General features: G+C 42.9%; 1 protein-coding gene across 1 annotated transcript in view; it reads left to right on the top strand.

Moving 5' to 3' along the window:
- The first annotated feature begins 225 nt into the window (after positions 1–225).
- SHB (SH2 domain containing adaptor protein B) overlaps positions 226–22,468 on the top strand; it is a 176,153-nt gene continuing 153,910 nt past the window's right edge. Inside the window, exon 1 of the mRNA XM_039333544.1 lies at positions 226–1,749. Coding sequence (XP_039189478.1) covers positions 1,036–1,749 — 714 coding nt within the window. The 5' untranslated portion in view covers positions 226–1,035. The remainder of the gene's footprint in view (positions 1,750–22,468) is intronic.

The raw sequence follows: 22,468 nt of genomic DNA on the forward strand, positions 1-22,468 counted from the left end.
CCCAAACATGTTCAGTTCTGGAAAATATTGTTCTGGATTGAAAACCTGAAAGTGTAGTTTAGGCAGATGCCTTGTTCGCTAATAAACCGAAAACTACACGGAGCAAACATTTGAGTATGTGACTGGGTTTCTGGCATCCACATTCCAGCAGGTTCATCAGCCCCTGGATTAAAAATCTGATCCTGTTACAGGTGCTCCCCCAACTGCAGGACCGCCCTTCGCGTACACACAATGACAACCGAAGGCTGGAAAAGAGGATCGCGCAAACCAACTTCGCCGCCAGAGATTGGCCCTCGGGCGGGGAAGCGATCGTCCCGGGGGCCTCTCACAAGCGCAACCAGAGAGTCGCGTCCTCTTGCCGGAGCTGGAAATTCCTCGCTTTCCAACTACAACCAAGCCGACCGCCTGCCAGGAGGAGGAAAGCGCACCCGCCCTCCTCGCTCTCAGCGCGGAGAAGAGAGGCGGGGGCATCTCGGTGCGCAGGCCCCTCCCCACCGGTGCGTGCCGAGCGTAGGGCCCAGCTGCCTTCGGCGGGCGGGCAGGAGCTGAGAGCTGCGCGAGCGGACGCGCGAGGCAGCAGTCGCCACCGCGGACGGGGAGTCTTTTTCAGGCGCTGGGTACGGCCGTCCGGGCAGGGCCGCCGGGGAGGAGCCGAAGCGCAGAGGAGGAGGAGCCGCTGCAGCCCCAGCCCTGTGTGCGTCAGGTCCTGCGGGCGACTCGGCAAAGTTCAGGGAAGGCAGGAAAGCGGCGCCTTTGAGGCGAGAGAAGAGGCGAGCCCAGCCCAGCCCGGAGCGAGGTGGGGGGCTTTCCCAGTCCTCGCTGGGAGGGTGCGAAGGCGTTTGCCGGGCAAAAGTTTCTAGCGAGGCCGGGAACGGACGGCTGAACCGAAGAAGCGGGTCCCATGGAGGGACGGGAGCTCCAGGAACAGCCGCCCGAGCCGGAGGGACGCCAAGGCGTGCAGCCCTGAAGCGGTGGCGCCCGGTTCCTCGGTCTCCATGGGCGCGGGCGGCGTGCTTTAGGAGGCAGGGTGCCGTCATGGCCAAATGGCTGAACAAGTACTTTAGCCTGGGCAATAACAAGACCAAGAGCCCTCCGCAGCCGCCCCGGCCGGACTATCGGGACAAGCGGAACGGCACGGCGGGAGCGGGCGGCGGAGGGCATCACAACCACAACCACCATCATCATCACCATCACCACCACCACCACACGTCGCCGTGCTTCCCCCGCCACGACACCAGCGACCTGCTTCGCGCCTACCGCGCGCAAAAGGAGCGCGACTTCGAAGACCCTTACAGCGGGCCGGGCTCATCGCTGCGCAAACTGAGGGCGCTCTGCCGCGCCGAGTATTGCGCGCCGGAGGAGCTGTTGGTGGAGTCGGCGGGTCCCAAGCCCTTCTCGTCCTCGTCCTGCTGCGGCGGCGGGGTAGGCAGCGGCGGGAACAGCACCGCCGCCGTCGCCTCCTCCACCCCCTCGACGGCCTCGGCTTCGCCTCAGCTCTTCCGCAGCCACAGCGAACGCCGGGCTGCCACCCCGCCCGACTCCGCGTCGGTCAAGTACATTTCCCCCAAGCACCGGCTAATCAAAATAGAAAGCGGCGAAGGTGGTAAGGGCGGCGGCAGCGGCGTTCCCATCACCTGGAGCCCGCCGGGAATTGGCGGAGCCGGACAGAAGAAGCTCAACAAGTGTAGCGAACAAGGGGAGGGCGGCGGCGGCGGCGGTGGCAGCGTCTCTTTAACCAAGAAGGAGAAAGTAAGTGACCCCTCTACCTTCTCCCGTGATTGAAAACGGGGTAAGGGAAGGACAGCCTTTCTGTCTGGTTCTCACGTGCGGGGCGAATTGCTGATTTTGCAACCTCCGAGGTTCGTTCTCAGAGGCATAAGTAGGATTTCAACCCACGCACTAGATTGCTGTGCAGTTGTTGATTAATGCTTGGCTGCATGAACTTTAATTATATTTGAGAACGCTAGGAAACTTCGTGGTATTTTGCTTACATTAAGTGGCTGATTCACACTTGCCTGATCTTCACGTTCAGACTGTCACATCTCTCTGCTGAAGTGTTTATAATGCAGCCTTTTATTAGTGTCTGGATGAGCAAACTGCAGTTATTCTAAAAGTGGTGTGAAAGTTCTTTCAGTGACATTAAATCTGTTTAGGCTTAGTTGAAAACCCTTCTCCCCCCCCCCCCACACATACACATTAAATTTTTGGCATATTATGTGATAGCCAGTTAGGTGTAATGGTTAAGGCATCAGGCTGGATTCCAGGAAATCTGAGTTCTAGTCCTGCCTTAGGCAGACAGACTGACAGTTGGATGACCTTGGGCCAGTCTCTCACACACACTGCCCCAAAAAGCAGGCAATGGCAAATTACTTTTAAAATTCTTGCAAAGAAAACAGCAGGGACTTGTTCAGGCAATCATCAGGAGTCAATAATGACTCAAAAATAAAATACGTGGACTAAACCTAAACTCTAGAACAGGGGTCCCCACCCCCCCACCCCCCCACCCCCGTCTGTGGACCAGTACCAGGCCATGGCATGCCAGCAACTGGTCCACACAAACAAGGAAAGCCCCATCCGCGAGATGCAGGCAGCACACAAAAGCACGCTGGTCCACAGAAAAACCTCTCTCCTTGGAATGTCCCTGGTCCCCAAAAGGTTGGGGACCTCTGCTCTAGAGTATGCATATTTGGTTTGATAGGCAGTAAGCTAGGAAAGAATAGTGATAAGTTTCAGCACACTGGATGAAAAAGACAGATGGCGAATAGGCTGTGAACTAGTTAAGGCCAGCTATTGCAGAATTGGTAATTGCTTGAATCAACTGTGCCTTTTGTATGCAAAGTTGCATGAGGGAGCTAACAACAGTCCCTTTCTTGGTGGAGGTGTGGACTCCTGAAGAGTGTTTGTGTGTATGTGTTCATTTGGACTTTGCCCTTATTGCATTCAAGGGGTAGAGGGCATGGTGCTAAATGTGGGCTTATCCAATAGTATTCACATCCCCATTGTTGTATAAGTTATGTCAAGAGACAGTGGCTGAATCAGGAGGTGAACCTTGGTCTTCCTAAGCAAATCTGCTATGTTGGATCTACTTCTGTCAAGAAAAAAATGTGTATGTATGAGTGAACTTTGTCTGCTTGTGTATGGTTAGACAGAGGTTTGTGCTATACTTACAGAGCCTGAATATGAATCAATTTCTTATTGGAGACCCATTGGTTAAGTCTAATTTTGTGGCCTCACATTTTCTCCTTTAATATGCATTATACAGTTGTCTGAACTAATAAATTGTGAGATATCAAATGGATCTATTGAAAAAGTCTTCTTTCTGATACGGATGCTCTCTTCATTTCTTCCTCATAGAAGAGAATACTTTCAAGTATTTTTTTTCTCTCTTTTTGCTGGGGAAACAGTTAATAGCGATGCTTCTAAGAGGCATCTTCTGAGAGGCAGCCACTGTGGGTGAACTCTTAAACCAAACTTCAAATATTTTAGACTTTACAGCTCCCTCTCTTCTTTTGATGGACGCACTCTATGTTGCTGTGCTGTCTTTAGACAAGCCAGTTATAATTGGTTATGCTCGGTTTTAGAACTTTCTATTCATTCTCATATCCTGTGAAGCGCTGGACCCTAATTCCCTATCTCAAATATTACAAGCAGGCACCATTCACATTTTTAGGGTTTTCTGGTATATAAGAACAAATTGCTTGGTGACTCAGCTGCTTTATATCTGGCCAGCTGAGAGTCCACATGACTTGTTGCAATTGTGGTAAGAGTACGCAACAGATAGTGGTTGTATTTTCAGATCTCTAAAAGAGAAAAGAAACTTTAATCCCTCAGATAAAGCACTAAGGAAACAGGGCTTGTTTATACTGCAATAACCTGAGTCATATGAAAATAATTCTAATTGCTTGAGGCACTGTAGATGCTATGTTAAGGGGCTTTTTTTTAAAGGAGCAAGTGTTCAAGCATTTGCAGAGTCAAATTGCTGTTGCATGGTTTTTAATTTTTATATAAAATCCTTGTGTCAGCAGTTTTTTGGAAAAGTAAAAATATGTTTTAATCCATTGGATTTTAACTGTAACTTTTATATGTAATATGTTACAATATAATATCAAAAACATTTCAAAATTAGCATATACATGCATATATATGTGTATATATGTATATATGTGTATGTATGTGTGTGTGTGTGTATATATATATATATATATTAGGTTGCTAACAAAGAATAAAGAGAGAACTGGTATAGCTATTTCGAGTTCCATTAACTCTCTTCAGCCAGACTTACTCTTCTGAGATTCGAACCTGGGCTTATCTGCATGTTAGGCAGTTGTTATAACCTCTAAGCCACAGGTTCTCTCCCACTCTGTTAGCTATATATATCCATGAAGCTCCATGTTAGAACAACTATATATATTTGGAGAAGATCATCTTGCAGATAATCCTGAAATGAAGGCAGATTTCATCACTGCTTGACCAAAATTCAAAGAACAGTTTTAAGCCAAGACCTCTGCATATCCATTCTTTTACAACATTTATTTCTACAGAAAGACAATCTGCCTTCAGGGGAACACTTTCCACATAGGCCCAAATGGAGAGGCATTGTTGCTGCATGCCTGCTCTGGGGTTACTGCAGAGTTGCCCTGAGGATTTTGGAAAAGGTTCTTTGACTTGTGCTCCATTCTTTCCAGCTGCTGGTCAACCTGTTGAGCAAGAGAAGCCCTCTGTATTTGGGTTCTCTTATGAGTGGCACCATAACAAGGACAAATCTAATTTTATTTTTAATTTAATTTTAACTTAAGACTACAGAAAATGAGAACAATTCTTTTTTAATCATGGTTTATTAAAAGTTTTTACATAGCTAAAAGACAAATGCAGAAGTATATAAAGAAAAGAAAGAAAAGAGGAAAAATACAGTTAAAGAAAGAGAAGATAGGTAAAGAAGCCACTTACGGGCCCAATTGGCAAGAGAAAGCTCAGGACCATATTGGTTGAAAACATGCAGAAGAGACCTTCATCCTCCAGTGGATAGACAATGGCTAAAATGATAATGATGATGATGATGACAAGCTCATTATCCTTGTCCCTCCTTAACATTACAATAATACTTTCAGCTCCTCATTGAATCTTTTTTTCAATAGTCAAATCCAGAAATCATCAACCACCCTTTCACATTTTTCCATTTTCAGAAAATTAGAACAAAATTCCTCACCAGTTATCTGAAAACTATAACTATGTTACATGTTATGCTAGATGTTATGGTACAGCTAATGTTTTTAAGATATTTAGTTGTTACTTACTTGGTAGATTTATCTTCAGCTTTTCTTCCAGTATCTTAAGTACATAGTACTCCCTTCCCCAATTATTTTGCCCGAAAGACTAATCTGTAAGGTAATTTGGATTGGAATACTTTAGAGAGGAAGTATGTTTCAAGGTCACTCCAGTGAGCTTTAATGACTGAAGGTGATCCTGAACCTGGATCTCCTAACAACACTTTCAACATCTACATCACACCAGTCGTCTTGACAGTCCGGTATCTGAGTTCAGATTGCTCCTTTGCTTTGTTAATCCAACCTCTAAATGAAGAGGTCATGTGTAAAAATGATCCTCCTCTCCTTTATTTAATGGGGCAAAAAATTGTTTGGGTCTGGATGCATGAAATATTTTTGTGGTGGTCTTGCTTGAAATTACATATTTAAATGAATGAGATCAGCAGATTGTATGAGCAACTAAAAGAAGTAATTGAGCTGAATGAAATATTGCCAGAAGTCTAACTCTTCCTCCTGTTTCTGCTTTAGTATTGTCTTTTTTTTGTTTCTTACTAGTCACTCATGTGTGACCCCTGAGTTTCCAAACAACCCTCTTCTATAACTGCCTACTGCAAAGGATATATTAGAGCAGATGAACAAGCTGTCTTTTATTTATGTTTATTTTTCTTTTTGAAAACCATTATGAACTAATTCCTTATATGCTTCCATGGAATTCTGTATAGCACCACTTGAAAAAAAACGGGAGACTGTAGCATCAAATACTTATCCAGAGCCCTATTCTTGGGGGGGGGGGAGGGAACTTGCCATATAATCCCAGTGGGGGCTAGTACAAAAGGGATGATAATTGTGTAAGTCTCTGAATTGTGGTTCTCAAAAGCAATGGACACAGTTATCTGAGACAGTACTGATATTTCATGATTCTACTTTTGATCAAGACTGGTACATAGACACTCTGAAAGAAGATGCATGTGTGAATCTGTCTTATTTAGAATGAGGTGATGGTCCAAGCTAATTCTGGTTTTGATTTCTCTGGTTTCTAATACGCAGTTGGAAATTGGTCTTTTCTCAGCCATGTGAGACTGTTTTTTTAAAAGGATGAATTGGAGTCATTTGGAAGAGGCAGCTGCTATTTTCCATCACATTTTTTTTTTAAGAACAAAGAACATTTAGGCTCTTAGGTTTTTCAGAAAGATTCAGGTAGATGTAAGTGTGTGGACTGTGTACATAGTTCCTTAATTATATCCAGAATATGAGATAAATAAAGTGCAGAGAAACAGATGGTGATAAGACTGTAGAAATACATGGAAATAGGAGAAGGGGGAAAAATTCATAGAGGTAAGACAGAGATCAAAGTTTAAAGGGCTATTAACAGTTGCAACATATTTTACACTTCTGAGCTTTTCAGTGCAAAAAGAGCAAGCGAGCGCTAGAGGCATAAATAGAAAAAAAAAAACAACCCTCCTTTGCTCAGAAGTACTTTTACATAATTACCAAATGTTGAAATCACTTCTAGGTCTGTAACTTTTGTGTCAAACTTGTACCCTGTAGGGTTTGGAGACCTTGCCTAAGCTGTGAGTTCAATGTTCTTGGCATATTAAGAAAAAAATAGGTAGAGTGAGAAGCAATTTTCCTTCATAGGTAGGAATTGTCAATCGAAAACTGTGATTTTGAACCCTACAAACACTAGTGTTCTGTAGAAGACTGCTATGAGTTATTCAATAAGATATTGTAAAAAAAATATTGCAGTACTTACTCCATTGTCTTCAACACTGCCCTTTTTTATTTTCATGGAGATTTCCATTGGCCTGTCTCAGATATCTTGTAAATTCCATAGCAGATTACCTAAACATATGTATCAGGACTGAAGTTTTCAGAAACTCTTCACCTTGCATTTTTTGTGTTAATAAAGACTGGAAATGGTAATTAGATGTGGGACTGCTGGCAGAAAAAAGTATTATTTTTTTTAGGGGATAGATATATTGATATGTATTTAAAAAGCACATTCTTTCTTACATTTTTTGACTCCTAAATTGAAAACATCTGCATACTTTTAAGTACAGGTAGTCCTTGACTTACAACCACAATTGAGCTCAAAATTTCTGTTGCTAAGTGAAACTTTTGTTAAGTGCGTTTTGCTCCATTTTATGATCCTTCTTGCTACAGTTCTTAAGTGAATCTCTGCAGTTGTTAAGTTAGTAACACAGTTGTTAAGGGAATATGGCTTCCCCATTTGCTTGTCCGAAGGTTGCAAAAGGGGATCACATGATCCCCGGGGACTCTGCAACCCTCATAAATATGAGTCAGTTGCCAAGCCTCCGAATTTTTATCACTTGCCCATAGGGATGCCGCAAAGATCATAAGCGTGGGAAGCAGTTGTAAGTCACTTTTGTCAGTGCCATTGTAACTTCGAACGGTCAGTAAACAAACTGCTGCAAGTCAAGGACTACCTGTATTATGATGCCATACACCATTTATCAGCTTAGTTCTTATTCTACCAAAGCTTCTGAATATGTAGCCTTCACATAGAACACATTGCAGTAGGTTAGTTGTGATATAGCCCAGGTTTGGAAAACTGTTTACAGATTACATCAGCTCAGTAATGCTGAGTAATTTAGTAATTTAGTGCAGAAGTGTTTGCAGATGGCACAGTTATAATTTCTGCAGAGAATAGAACACAGAGAACACAGTTATATTTTCTTCCTAGAACAGGTTAATTCCAATCTGCAAATCGACTGGTGGACATACTGTAGGAATATATTTTTGTAGGAGCCAGGGGGAGGAGTCAAATGGGGACTTAATCTAGAATCCCTATGTGGACACAAGGGGGCAAAGCCCAACCCCTCTCCCTTGAATGCTATTGAACGTTATCTAGTCTCACTTAGCTGCAAACCATTAGTCTGAGAAGCATTATGATGTACTTCACTGCTAAGTGCATTCTAAACCATATAATTTTCAGTGAATTCACATAAATAATAAAAAATGTAACAGTCATAAATAGAACTCTGTAAGATGCATTTGTGCCACTTCAGGTCAATAGTAACCACTAGCCTTTCTTCTAGACTCACTCAACAGAAATAGCATTCCAGTGCCAAAATCAGGCAAACTGGGGTGGACCCATTTTCATGTGATAGATATTAAAAGCTGCTGAGAAAGTCAGAAGTACTAATGAGGCTCATGCAGTTCTTATGTGGTCCTTCATCTGAAGTCTTATTGATTCCACCATTTTGCTGAAATCCCAAACTGAAATAGGACCATTATAATGAGTATCCTCTGGCTGTGTCTTCAGAAGTCAGCAAACAACTAAACTAACACATTTAATCCAAATCCTGATTCAGTAATTAAAAGTAACTCTTTCATTGGTAAAAAGCAGTGGGTAATAATATCGCTACAGGTAGTCCTCAACTTAAAACAATTCATTTAGTGCCCATTCGAAATTACAATGGCATTGAAAAAGGACATGACTGTTTTTCACACTGATGACCTTTGTGGCATCCCCATGATCATGTGATAAAAAAATCATTTGTCAGTCACTTGGTAACCGACTCATATTTATGACAACTGCAATGTCTCAGGGTCATGTGATCACAGTTTGTAACCACCTTACAAGCAAAGTCAATGGGGAAGCCAGATTCACTTAACAACTGTGTTACTAATTTAACAGTTGCAGTGGTTCACTTAACAATTGTGGCAACAAAGGTTGTAAAATGGCGCAAAAGTCACTTAACTGTTTCACTTAGCAACAGAAATTTTGAGCTCAATTGTGGTTGTAAGGGACGGATTACCTATAATTGTCATTTATGGACATGTGCTAAATTTTCCTTACAGCAGCAGTCCCCAACCATTTTGGCACCAAGAACCGGTTTCGTGGAAGATAATTTTTCCATGGACCAGGGAAGATGGTTTTGATTTCGCTCACTCACCCGCCACTCACCTCCAACTGTATGACCCGGTTCCTAACAGTCCACGGACTGGTACTGGTTAATGGCCCAATGGTTGGAGACCCCTTGCTGTAAAGGATCATCGTTATTTCTCCTGACATACAAATTGAAGAGTCAGATTGAGAGAAAGAAGCCTCTTTAAAACCAGGTCATGAGCCCACGTTCATGTTACACAGTATGCTCAACTAGTAGTGGATTCTAATTCCCATTGTTCCCACCCTGCATGACTATACTGTAGAACTATAGTCAAAAAATTCAGAGTAGATTCTTTGGGATAAGACTGCTACTATACAACTCCATCCGACACCCATTAAAATGTGTTGGGCTATGATTTTCACCATTCCAAAGCAAATGGAGATCAGTGCAGGAGAGTAAGGATTCTGAAAGAATGAAACAAAATGTACTGGGATCTTTTGTACTAACCACCCTCCAAGGTTCCCTGTTGAAGTTGGTGTGAGTAGTAGGGAGTAGTAGGTTGAGAGAAAAAAAAAACTTCTTTAACAAACTTACAAGCATCAGGCAATGAAAGACAAAGTCTATTGTGTGTAATCTTCCTTTAAACAAATGGGAAGTAAACAAGAGCATACTTTCATGCCTTTTATCTCTTCTATCTAATGGAACCTGAATACAGAAGGAGTGTCTCCGTAGTACACGAATAAATTTTGGTATGCAAGGTTATATAGTATAACAGACTTGAATTATAAGATGACATAGTTCTCTGATAGTTCTGAGTTTATTATTTCCTGTTCACATGCAATTTCACCCTGCCACCAAGAAAGAAAATTAAATCAATGTTAAAGTATTTTATTGCTGTCTTAGTCATACACCTTTGAACCACTGTAAACAATTCTTTTTAGGGAAGGGAGTGGTTATGCTAGAAAAATTCATATTGTAGAGGTTTTCTAAAAAATAATTTAATAGTTTTTGTTTGTATTTTAAAGTAGAGCACATTGATTATGATGCAGAGCTGTAAAGCATTAATATGGATCATGAATAAAGACAATCTGGGTCATTTCAGGATGAGAGGACCATTGACAGAGTTGCAGAGATGAATCTTCCTATCCTATGACATTGTCTTTCAACATCTAATTTTTTTTTAAATCAAACATACAATTGTCACCCTATCACTGCCAATGATTAGCCCAAATATAGAAACTTGAAGCATATCACAAATATCACATGATTCTGAACCAACTGTGTTGCACCTGAAGATAAACTAATTACTCTGAAAAAATTATTCTGAGATATTAACATACAAGCTAGGTAGGGGTATGAGGTATGGAGCCAGGAAGGTCTACCTCTTTATTATTATTAAATGGTTGAGTGCACAGTCAGCCAGATGTTGAGGCAGGATTTGGCATTTTTATCCACCTATCCAGTCCTTCCCAAGAACCTGGGATAGGCCAGGGGTAGGCAACCTTGATTCTTTTATGACTCATGGACTTCAACTCCCAGAATTCCTGAGCCAGCATGGGAGGAATTCTGGGAGTTGAAGTCCACGAGTCATAAAAGAGCCAAGGTTGCCTATCCCTGGGATAGGCAGATGTTGATGTTTGATGGTATTAAAAGCATGGTTGTTGGATGTAAGTTCCAAGGAAAGCTGACTTTAGCAATTGACTGGTGATGATTTTGTCAATGCCAATGGCATTCAAGCGGTGCTCCAGTTGATTCTGATTACACCCAAGGTGCCTATTACTATTGTTACTACCTTTGCTTTCATTTGCCACAGTTGTTCTATTTCTGTTTGCAAGTATTTGTATTTTGTTCTCCAATTCTTTCTCTTCTATTCTGCTATCTCTAGGTACTGCCATGTCCACTATCCAGACTTTTTTGTCTTTCATATCAACAGTTAAGTCTGGGGTGTTAATGTGGCAGGTGTCTGCCTGTTTGAATTCTAAAGTCCCAGAGCATTTTAGCTTCTTTATTTTCTATTACTTTTTCTATTTTATGGTCCATCAATTTTTGCTTATAGGCAGATGATATTTCTTGCAGATTTTTCAATGGACCATTGTTGTTACTTTGTCATGCTGTTTTTTGTAATCAGTCTGTGAGATAGATACTCTTGCAGCAGATGATGAGTTAGGCTACTGTGTCTTCAGTTTCTTTGCAGAAGCTGTCTGTTGCTATCTTCTCAATTTTGGCTTTTTGCATTTTCTTATTATTTAAATAAAACAGGGATGTGCAGGTTGCGTTAAACAAGTTCAAAAAGTGTCCCAGCAAACTTTTAAGTTAATGTAACTGTTAACATGATGATGCCAATCTTCCTATATTTTCTAGTATTTTCTAGAATATTTAACACTTAGGTTCTGTTAATAAAAATGTTGTTGTTAATTTCTACATTTGTTTTGCTGATAATCTTTTTATAAGCAATTTTGGGTGGCCCTTGAATGATGAACAGTTTTAAATATATCTGTTATTAAATGTATCTGTTATTACTAGACTGTAAGTAAGGTATGTTTTACTTTTTCTGTTTGTTGTTGTTAATATCCTTTTCCCATCCTCTTGATTTGGTTGGATAATAAAATTTGCTCAAATTTTATTGAGTAAATACTTTTTTTTTTCATTTGAATTAGATGCTTTGAAGTTTGAATGGCCCAAGGCTAAGATATTTTTATTTTTTAAAACATACTGAAATTGTGATAGACAATCAACTGTGCTAATTAAACAAGCCTTTAACACAAACATGGAGGATTTTAAAACCATAAATCAGAATTTGCTGCTGACAACCTGTGTCTGCAGCAAGAATTCTCTAAACTTTAAAGACATAGAACTAACAATGGAACTTTCCTTACTTTCCTGTTTAGAGATATATTCCTCCAAACTTTTGTGGGAGTTAACTTCCTGAGTATTAGCATTCACAAAGGAGAACTACAAATTATTCCTGCATTTTTTTTCTGATTTCCTCACTATATAGCAAGGAGATCTCTGTGGATTTTCTAGTGCATTAGAAGAGGTGGGAAAGTTCTGAGATTTAATACCAATTTGCAGATTGTAATAAAATGTTCTAGAAATACTTGACACAAAGGTCAAATACAAACTTGGTACTTCCTTAGTCACAGTTAAGATCAAGAGTAAAGCGATAGAGCAAGATATATAATAGTTTATACAATACATTGTAGATAGTTCAGTGTTAATTTGTTACTAAAACTTAGGCATTACGATACAATATTGCCATAATTAGTAGATCTGTGCAAGGCAACTTAACTTTGACTTGATGAATCTCAGTTTCACCTTAAAGCTGTAGTTTTAAGGGTGTCCAGTAACCAGCAGAACCTTTTTCCAGTTCTTGGATCTTCCAGGATCCAATAAACCATTGTTGTTACTTTGTCATGCTGTTTTTTGTAGTCAGTCTATGAGATATTCTTGCGGCAGAAAATTAGGTGGGCTACTGAGTCTTCAGTTTCTTTGCAGAAGCTGTCTATTACTATCTTCTCAATTTTGGCTTTACACATTTTTTAATTATTTAAATAAAGCAGGGATTTGCAGGTTGCGTTAAACAAGTTCAAAAACTGAAACCAGCCAGATTAAGTGTAGTGTAACAATATGATCATTTCACTTTGCCCCTAGAATCAAATAGTGTGTAATGTTGCTTTGTTCACTTGAGTCTTTCTGGAAGCAAAGCAATCTTTTCATACATACATATGTACTGTATTATTTCTGTAATGCAAATTTGGCTATAATCTATGAGTTCTGTGTTGTAAAAATCATTCATAAATTCCAAATAAATGGCTATAATTTGAGGGTTGCTGTCCCTTCAAGGAATTATACACATTCTATCTTTATCAATAATTATGATGGATAAATTTGAGTGAGAGTTAATAGTTGACCATAAGGTTATTCTGTGAGCATCATAGATGCAAGGGCTCAAACCACTTCTCTCCAGTTTTAAATCTGTCACTTTATTCGTTGCCCCAGATTTCCTAAATATTCATTGTATGATCAGATGAGAGTATGTTTTCTGGAATATATCAATAGCCTATGAACTATGTTCCTTTATTACATACTTTACTGATTTTTGTCTCCTTTATTTGAAAGATAAATCTTTAAAATGCTAAGACGAAGGTGATTCATTTAGGGGTGTATTTAACATGATATAGCAATGAGAAACTTCATGTTGATTCTTCACTGTCAAGCAAACAGTCTGCTTGACTGCTTATTTTTACGTGATGGCCTTGAATAACCTGTCCTTTTGAACAGCTAAAGAATGCAAAATTGTTGGGTAATGAAGTGGTATTAAAATTATAGATATTAGATGATTAAGTAAGTTGGCTCTGCTGAATCATCCAAAAGAGACATTCCAAATGTGCACACTTTCCATGATCCCAATACTGATCTTTGAACTCCAAATATAAAGTGTAAATAGAACAGCAATGTCTTTGCTAGTTGTTCTTTTGAATAATGATAATATGTAAATTCATTAGGCCAGGGGTAGGCAACCTTGGCTCTTTTATGACTCATGGACTTCAACTCCCAGAATTCCTGATCCAGCATGGCTCTGCTTAGAAACCTCTCCCTTTCCCCTCAGTATGGCTGGCTCAGGAATTCTGGGAGTTGAAGTCCACAAGTCATAAAAGAGTCAAGGTTGCCTACCTCTGCACTAGGCTATAATATGGTTAATATAATTGATTTTTGTCTGATATAAAAACCCAGCCATTATAGCATATAAACCATGATTTCTCACTTAATGAGTTGAAAATAGTCATTGTTTCTTATTTCACAAACTATGGCTAAATCAAAGCTTGGTTTAGTGTAATATGCAGTTTGGTTCTTGTATCTGATTCAGTGCTGCCTTACACGGTGACAACCTATCTTAGAGATCTTCAGAGAGCCTTCAAGTTTGGTTCCCTATGGGGAATTCACATTTACTTCCTGCAAAGACAACTTATAGTAAACTTCAGATTTGTACATGCATCCATGTAAAGACAAGGAATTTAAAGCTTATCAACAACGCAGACAAATTGGGATTTTAGCCTCAGATTTCCTTGTACTGCTAAACTGAAGTTATTCTGAAGTGCAGATCAGAGTTATTAGAAATTTCATCCTTCATAAATACTGTGTATGCAAGTGAGCCGATTTCTGTTTCTTTTCCAACCTTGCCCCATCCAAATGTAATATATGAAATCTTCTGTTACATCCAATGATGATCATGCTGACCAAAGCTGATGGGAGTTGTACTTTGAAGAGAATCAAATTGTGGTAGGTTACTTTATATATCAGTGCATGATTGGTTTAGTGGCATATATAAAGATGTAAGAATCCATGACCAGAGAGTTTAGAAGCAGAGTATTCAAATGTATTTAATTTTAAAATATGCATATTGTAATTTGAGTTACCATAGTTTTTCTCTACCTTAAGCTCCAAAATCTTGATTCAAAAAAAATCACCTATTTAAAGGTAATTCTTTGCCTGCTTACTGTGGTATTGCCTAAATGTGCCATGGGTTAGAGGGATGCTTTTTTACTTGCTAAATAATTCCACTAATAATTCCAAAATTGGAAAGAAGCTTCTTAAATAACAACTGCTGTTTGAGGGTCTCCACGCTTGACTATTATAAACCATTGACTATAGAATCAGTCTACTCTTCTCCCTGTCTTTAAAGTTTGTTTACTTTCATTAATCTATTGAATGACACTAGACCCTCTGTTGTCAGCAACTGGCATGATTCAGTGCTCCAATCACCAGTCCCCTCTCATAAAAAAATGGTAATGTGGGATAGATGTTGAGCTGGCCTTGAGTAATTAAAAAGGTATTATCTATAATTTTAAGTAAATATTATCTATATATCAGCTATCTAGCTATCATCTATCTATCATCCATCTTTCTGTGTGTTTCAGAGTAAATCAAGTTTTTTGTCTTAAAGGCTGATATTGAAACTTCCTAAAGAAACGTCAGAACAGTATTTAGGTTGAACCACATGGATTATATTTCTCCTATTTTGACCAAATTTTGGTCTTTGTCTGTTGAAACTGGAAATTCTAAGGGATGCAGTTCCAGCATAAATGATGAAAGGTCTGATTGGGTTGGCTGGTCTTAGCCAGTCTTCTCCAGAAAATGTCAGGCTTTTGACATTCAGTTGTGTTGAATGCACACAGAAAACATTGTCTTTGTTGAGGTGGATTTATTGCTTGTTTTTCTAATATCTCAGAATAGCTTAGAGATGCTTCCTTGGCATTCTCTCATCCACATAGGAGCATACAGGGTCAAGAAGCATAATTGTATCATGTGCCTGCAGGCCAAGATGTTGCAAGATATTTTGAAATAATAACTTGCTGTGTACTTTCTTAATATGACTGTGGAAGGTTATGCATGTAAGAATAAATTATGAATATGAATTTATAACTTTCGTTACTAATACAAGCTTTGGCCAAATTCTAGGCAGTAAGGATATAAATTGAAGAAGCAGTCATTGCTAATATGTGTTTTCTTCAGAGAGGGAAAACCCTATTTAGTTGAGGGCCTTCAGTGAGATGTTTTCTAGAACGTTGGCTAGCAAGACGGGAATTGAGCACCCCTGTTCACTTATCCTTGGTATCCCATTGATGTCTCAATTTATTTCTTTGTAAAGTCTGCGTAAAAAAATAGTGTGAGAAGTTAACATTAGCCTCAGTTTTAGCTATGTACTCATTCTCTTCAAAACTTGTCTCTAGGGTTTCAGACTACCTTATTAGTTCTGACACTTAGTCTCTATTAAAAAATAGTATACACTTTTTTTCTTCCTAGCATTCTTCAAAAAGTGCAGGGATGACTTCTTTTTTTCCAGATCAACTGAGGGTTGATTCATTAGTTGTGACAGGAACTGACTGACCAGCTTGTCTCCTGAGCCTGGTATGGGCTGAGAGAGAGAGTGACTGGCCCAAAGTCATCCAGCTGGTTTTCATGCCTAAGGCAGAAATAGAAGTCGTAGTCTTCAGTGATCCCGTGCTAGGGGGATCACTGTTGCTAATAAACTCAAAAGTGGAGAGGAAGTCTAAGTTTAATTAAGAGTTGTTGTAAAGACAGGCATGAGTTGTTGTAAAGACAGGCATCAGCCAACCTAGGAGAAGGAACTTCATAACCACCCATGGAAGAAGACAGTTCTTGAAACAGTTCTGAATTGCTGTCAAAAACAGAAAACAAAACCTGGCCATAGCTGAAATGCTTAAACAAATTTAGATGCCAGATTCTGGGTTCCTCAGACAGAAAGGGTCACAGGGGAAGAACACCAAGTCTTCATGAGTAAATCCAGAGGTAATGATCCGGAGGTCAATTGAAGCCATAAAGTAGAGATCCCCAACCTTTTGGGCACCAGGGACCAGTTCCGTGGAGAGAGGTTTTTCCATGGACCAGAGGGGGCATGTTTTTGTATGCTGCCTACATCTCACAGATGGGGCTTTGCTTATTTGTGCAGACCGGTTGCTGGCATGCTGCAGCCCGATACTGGTCCACGGGCCGAAGGCTGGGGACCCCTGCCCTAAAGGATTATGTTGTAATAAGTGGATTGGAATCAGCATTGTTAAATCAGAAGATTGTATGATAAATTCAGGGCAGAACTCCATACAAAAGTTTAAAGCAAGAGTGATGTTCAAAAGGGACATTACTGTATCTTCTCAACTCTAACCCAATAAATGTTCGTATCTATTAAAATAAATAATGATTATCAATGTCAGCATTAGCTAGATGGATAGCCCTGAGCTATTTAAAGTTGTTGAAGAATAGACCATTAAAGTGCTAAAACCTCTGTTAATAAATATAGAACAATATTATATGGCCAAAAAAATCAGGAAAGTTTGATGTACAGTATATATCCAAATATCTGAAAGAAGATGAAAGAGAACGTGCAAATTACCACACCAGAGTATTAGTTCCTGACACAAACAAAATTTTGTGTATAATCTTACAAAGTATATAGCCTTTCAGAGAGAAAAATGCCAAATAAAAACAAATATTCTCCAGCAGGATGGCTGTAGAGTCCAATGGATGGGTTCTATGACAGCCTTCCTGCCCGGCAGACTGGGTAAAAAACTTTGGCCACACCCCTTCCTCTGGGCGTGACCCCAGTTTTGACTCAGTCTCGAAGCCCGATAGCAGTGCGAGATTCAGCTCTTCAAAAATCCATAGCTTAAGACAAAATCTCCCTCTTCCCAGACTAAATTTCCAGACGAAATTAGCAATAACAAGACCTTTAGCAGCTGGCTCAGACCGGATCTCCACCCAACGGAGGATCATCGGAGCGGTGAGAGTATCCCCAAGGGCTAGGGAGACCAGCCAAGGGGTTCGGGGGGCTCACCGGGTCGTTTACCGACCCCCAGCACATTTATCAGCCGATCGGCGCGGGGCCCTCCCCCCCTTGCACTCAAAGCCCGAAAGGGCCACTTTAGCCGGCGTTCGCCTCCTGGCTTGCCCCCCCCTTTTCCTTTGCCGGCGCGCAGGGAGGACAAGGAAAATTTCAGAGCCAGCAGCTAGAACCGCCATTGTGAGCCTCGTGGTCTCCATAGGCTGTGGTTGGGGGGAGTGGCCTCCTCCAATTCGCCATTTTGAACGAGCGGATTAACCCGCCGTTCCATTGTGGGTGGGGCTTTTCGCCATCCGGAGGAGCCTACTTGCATTACAAAGAGGGAAGAGGGGGGAAATAGGCAAACTGCAATCAATTCGAACGTGATCTGTTTTTACAGTCACAGATTGGGGGAGTTAAAGTCACCAGTTGCATTGTGTTGGACCAGGGCTGAAGAGTCCTGGGATTAGGTGAGGAGGTGAGGAGGAATAATTTTCTCTAACTGTTCATATAGTGACCTTTAGTCACTGCCTTGCAGGATCTCCTGTCCAAAGAATCCTGTCTGTCCGGCCATTGTTGGTATAGGCAGAGGAGGGCTCAGCCCCAAGCATCTGCATCTGATCTGCGTATCTTATTCCCCCACTCCAGGCATTACCTACTCGGGGTGTCTGGCACAATGGCAGACAATGTCTCGTATTCAGTCACACAGGTCCCTCAATTGTCCCCCCCACAACAGCAGCAAAAACGCAGATCCTCTGAACCAGAGGTGGGGGGGGGAAGAAGAAGGCTAAAACAAAGGCTACTCAGAAGGGACAATCTAAAACGGCTGAGCGAGAGGCTTCGAGGAGACATTTGGCTTTAGAAAGACAAATTAGCAGGGCACAGAGAACCAATTCCACTGGGACAAGCATGGTTTCCCCTGTCCCAGTGGTGACACCCATCTCAGAACCTACTGCCCAGGAAGTTCTCAAAACTTGGTCTCCTCCTGGGGAAACTGAACAGTTAGATTCCTCCACTCCCTCCTCACCAACTTCTTCACCCGACCACACTCCAGCGTGTCATTCCAGCGACAAAGCGCAGGAGAACATATGGTCGGCACGATTCCAGGCATTCATGCAGGATGCCTTTTCCCAGTTCATGGCTTCTAAGGGACAAGTGGCCTTTCACACACCCCATAAGGGACGACCCAGGCCGCCCCCTACCAACATTTCTGAGACTTCCTCTCAAATAGGAGAGGGTGACTCATTAGACCTTGATATGTCAGACATGCCCCTTTCGGAGGATGAGGAGACCGCACCTGAGCAGGCGACGAGCTCTGGCCTCTTTAACCCTGCGCTCCTAAAATCACTCCTGATAAAGGCAGTCTCCACAGTCAGCCTAACTTCAGTACAGGAGGAGATGCCCTCTACAAGCAAGGAGGCCAATCCTCTATTTGCCAAGAAGGTCTCACAGGATAAGTACATTCCATGTCCGGAGGTCTTCATGACCACGGTAGAGGAACAATGGTCCTCACTGGCAAGCCCACCGGCGCCCAATAGCGTGGAAAGAAAGCTGTTCAACCTTTCTCCCTCATTCTCGAACATGTTAGAGGTTCCTATGGTAGATAACCCCTTGATCTCATTATTTTCTACCTCCGCGATTCCAGGAGACATGGCGGAAGCCTTGAAACCGGAAGAAAAGAAATTTGAACACTCCCTCCGTCGCTCCCACATGGCTGCAGCCTGGGCGGCCAAAGCAGCCACCTCATCATCATTCTTCGCGAGGGCCTGCATTATGTGGCTGAGGGAGCTGCAAAGCACGGTGCCTCCAGATCAGGTCAGAGTACACCAGACATTGGCCAAGCTCCTCGCGGCCTCTCAATTCACGGCTGACGCTTCGCTGTACGCAACGAAGTACGCGGCAAGATCCATTGCGGCCACAGTAGCCTCGCGTAGGCTACTGTGGCTCAAAATTTGGAAGACAGACCTGAGGTCCAAGTGGCGTCTCTCGACATCCAAATACAGCGGGGCATTCCTATTTGGGTCCATACTGGACCCACATGTCAGTGAAGGCAGAGACAAGAGGAAAATATTAGTACACCCATCAAAGAAGTTTGATAGGAGAAGCAGTCAAGACTTCCGGAGACAGGACTCCCGCCCAGGAAGCCCCTGGGAATGGAGGCAGCCCTTTCGGTCAGGGCAATCCTGGGACTGGCCCAGAGGCTCGCGATCCTTCTATCCGAGACAGGATCGACCCCAGCATCGCCAAAACACAGGAGCCAGAGGCCAGTTCCAGTCCAGACGCCCATATAGGGGATCGGGAGGCAGATCCTTTAAGCGCACCAAGTGACGCCAAACAGGACACTCCCATCGGGGGTCGGTTAGGAAATTTCATCGAGGTCTGGGAGCAGACCACTACCGACTCCTGGGTCTTGGAAACGATCAGGCATGGCCTGACCTTAGACTTCTGTTCTTCCCCACCAAGCCGGTTCATCAGATGTCCCATCTCCAGAAAGGTACACAAGGCAAGGTTGCTAACTTTGGCCATAGCTCACCTCCTGTCAATTCAAGCCATAGAGAGGGTACCAAGGGGAGAGGAAGGAAGAGGATTTTATTCCATCCTCTTCGTTATCCCGAAGCCGTCAGGAGGATGGAGAGCAATATTGGACCTGAAGGGCCTGAATTATTACATAAAATACAGGAGGTTCAAGATGCACTCCTTGAAATCCATCCTAGCCAGCGTCAGGGAAGAGGATCTACTATCCTCAATAGACCTAACAGAGGCGTACCTACACATCCCCATTCATCCCAGCTACCGGAAATTCCTCAGATTCACCTACGCGGGCCGACATTACCAATACAGGGCCCTACCCTTCGGACTATCCTCAGCGCCAAGGGTATTTACCAAGATTCTAGCTGTAATAGCGGCCCATCTCAGACTGATGCCGGTTCGCGTACAGTTCTATCTGGACGACATCTTGATCCAGTCCAGATCTCAGGAACAAGCAAGGGTAGATCTCAAGACCACAATCCGAGCCCTGCAGGGGCATGGATTCTCGGTCAATTTGGCCAAAAGTCATCTCACTCCCTCAAGGAGACTGCAACACCTAGGCGCAGTAATAGACTCGTCACAGTGCAGGGTATACCTTTCCCAGGATCGACGAATCAGCATATCCAAGCTAATTCAACAAATTTAGAGAATCAGGAGAGTGCCCTTGATACAGCTCTCGAAACTCCTGGGAAAGATGATATCTTGCATGGGCATTATACCATGGGCAAGACTCCACTCGAGGGAGTTGCAGTGGTTCCTCCTACCCTACCAGAGGAGGAATCTCAGCACCTCCAACAGGAAGGTCTTGGTACCAGCACAGGTGATGAGATCTCTGAAATGGTGGATATCTCCCAAGATACTCAAGGGGAGCATATTCAAAGAGCCGAACAGGGTCACGCTCACGACAGATGCGAGCCTGTTCGGATGGGGAGCCCATTTGGGAACCCAGATAGCACAGGGCCAGTGGGACCAGAAGGACCTCTCACACAGCATCAATTGGCTAGAGCTCCGGGCCATCCACCTGGCCCTACGCCATTTCTCACATCTAGTAACAGGGAGGCACGTCCTCGTGTTAACGGACAATGTAGCAGCCAAGGCCCATGTAAACAAGGAAGGGGGAACGCGATCAGCGGAACTAATGAAGGAGGCGTTAGCTCTGGCTCGGTGGGCAGAAACCAACGTGAGTTCTATCAAGGCAGAACACATCTCGGGGGAGGCAAACACCCAGGCAGACTGCCTGAGCAGAGCCAAGGTGGATCAGGCGGAATGGCGCCTGGATCCGGCTCTGTTCGAGGAGATCTCCCGGAGATTCGGGCAACCGAACCTGGATCTATTTGCCAACCACAAGAACACACAACTCCCCAGGTTCTTCTCCAGATTCCCGTCTCCGGGGTCGGAGGGAACGGATGCTCTCAGGTGTCGGTGGCCGGCGCATCTCCTGTACGCCTTCCCACTGTTGCCCTTAATACCGGCGACCATACGCAAGCTGATCCAGGAAGGCGCAGAGATAGTCTGCATTGCCCCGCATTGGCCACGGCGCCCGTGGTTTGCCGACCTCGTGGACCTTTCGATATCACCCCCGTGGAGGATTCCCCCAGACAGAGTAACTCTCAGCCAGGGCAAGTTTGTGCACCCAGACCCCCAGTGGCTACAACTAGCCGCTTGGCATTTGAGCGGCAAAGTTTAGCCAAGCAAGCTTACTCGGCAGGGGTGATATCGATCATACAAGCTTCACGACGAGCGTCCACGAACAGGATTTACGATGCTACATGGAAAGGCTTTTGTAGGTGGTGCGCTTCTGTGCGCCTAGATCCAGCTACAGTATCCATCCCCAATATTCTAGATTACCTCCTGGAGGGTCTTAACAAGGGCCTGTCAGTCAACACTATTCACAGACAGATATCGGCCCTCTCAACTGTTCTCTCTTGCGACAACTTGACATCCCTAGCGCAACATCCAGCGATTAGCGCCTTTTTAAAGGGGGCGTCCAACACAAAGCCCCCCGTCATTCACAGGTACCCGTCTTGGAACCTGCCTAAAGTCCTTCTAGCCTTGACATCAGCACCATTTGAGCCCCTTGATTCATGTTCTCTTCACCACCTATCGCTGAAGGTGGCCTTCCTCGTGGCAATCACTTCAGCAAGAAGAATTTCAAAACTAGCGGCACTATCAGTAAGGAAGGATCTGTGTACCTTCTTCAAGGACAGGGTCGTCCTTAGCCCAGACCCGGCCTTCATTCTGAAGGTAAACAGCATCTTTCACAGATCTCAGGAATTGATTCTTCCCGATTTCTGCCCAAAACCCAAACACAGGCTAGAACATAGATGGCACAAGCTGGACGTGCGTAGAGCGCTGTGTTTCTATGTGAAACACACGTTGACATTCCGCAAGACAGAAGCATTATTTGTTTCCTTTCAACCATCATCTATGGGAAAGAAGGTGTCTTCTTCCACCATAGGTAGGTGGATCAGAGCCTGCATAGCCCA

This window comes from Crotalus tigris, unplaced genomic scaffold (assembly GCF_016545835.1).
Source record: "Crotalus tigris isolate CLP2741 ecotype Arizona unplaced genomic scaffold, ASM1654583v1 scf7180000024506.7606697, whole genome shotgun sequence".
Lineage (NCBI taxonomy): Eukaryota > Metazoa > Chordata > Lepidosauria > Squamata > Viperidae > Crotalus > Crotalus tigris.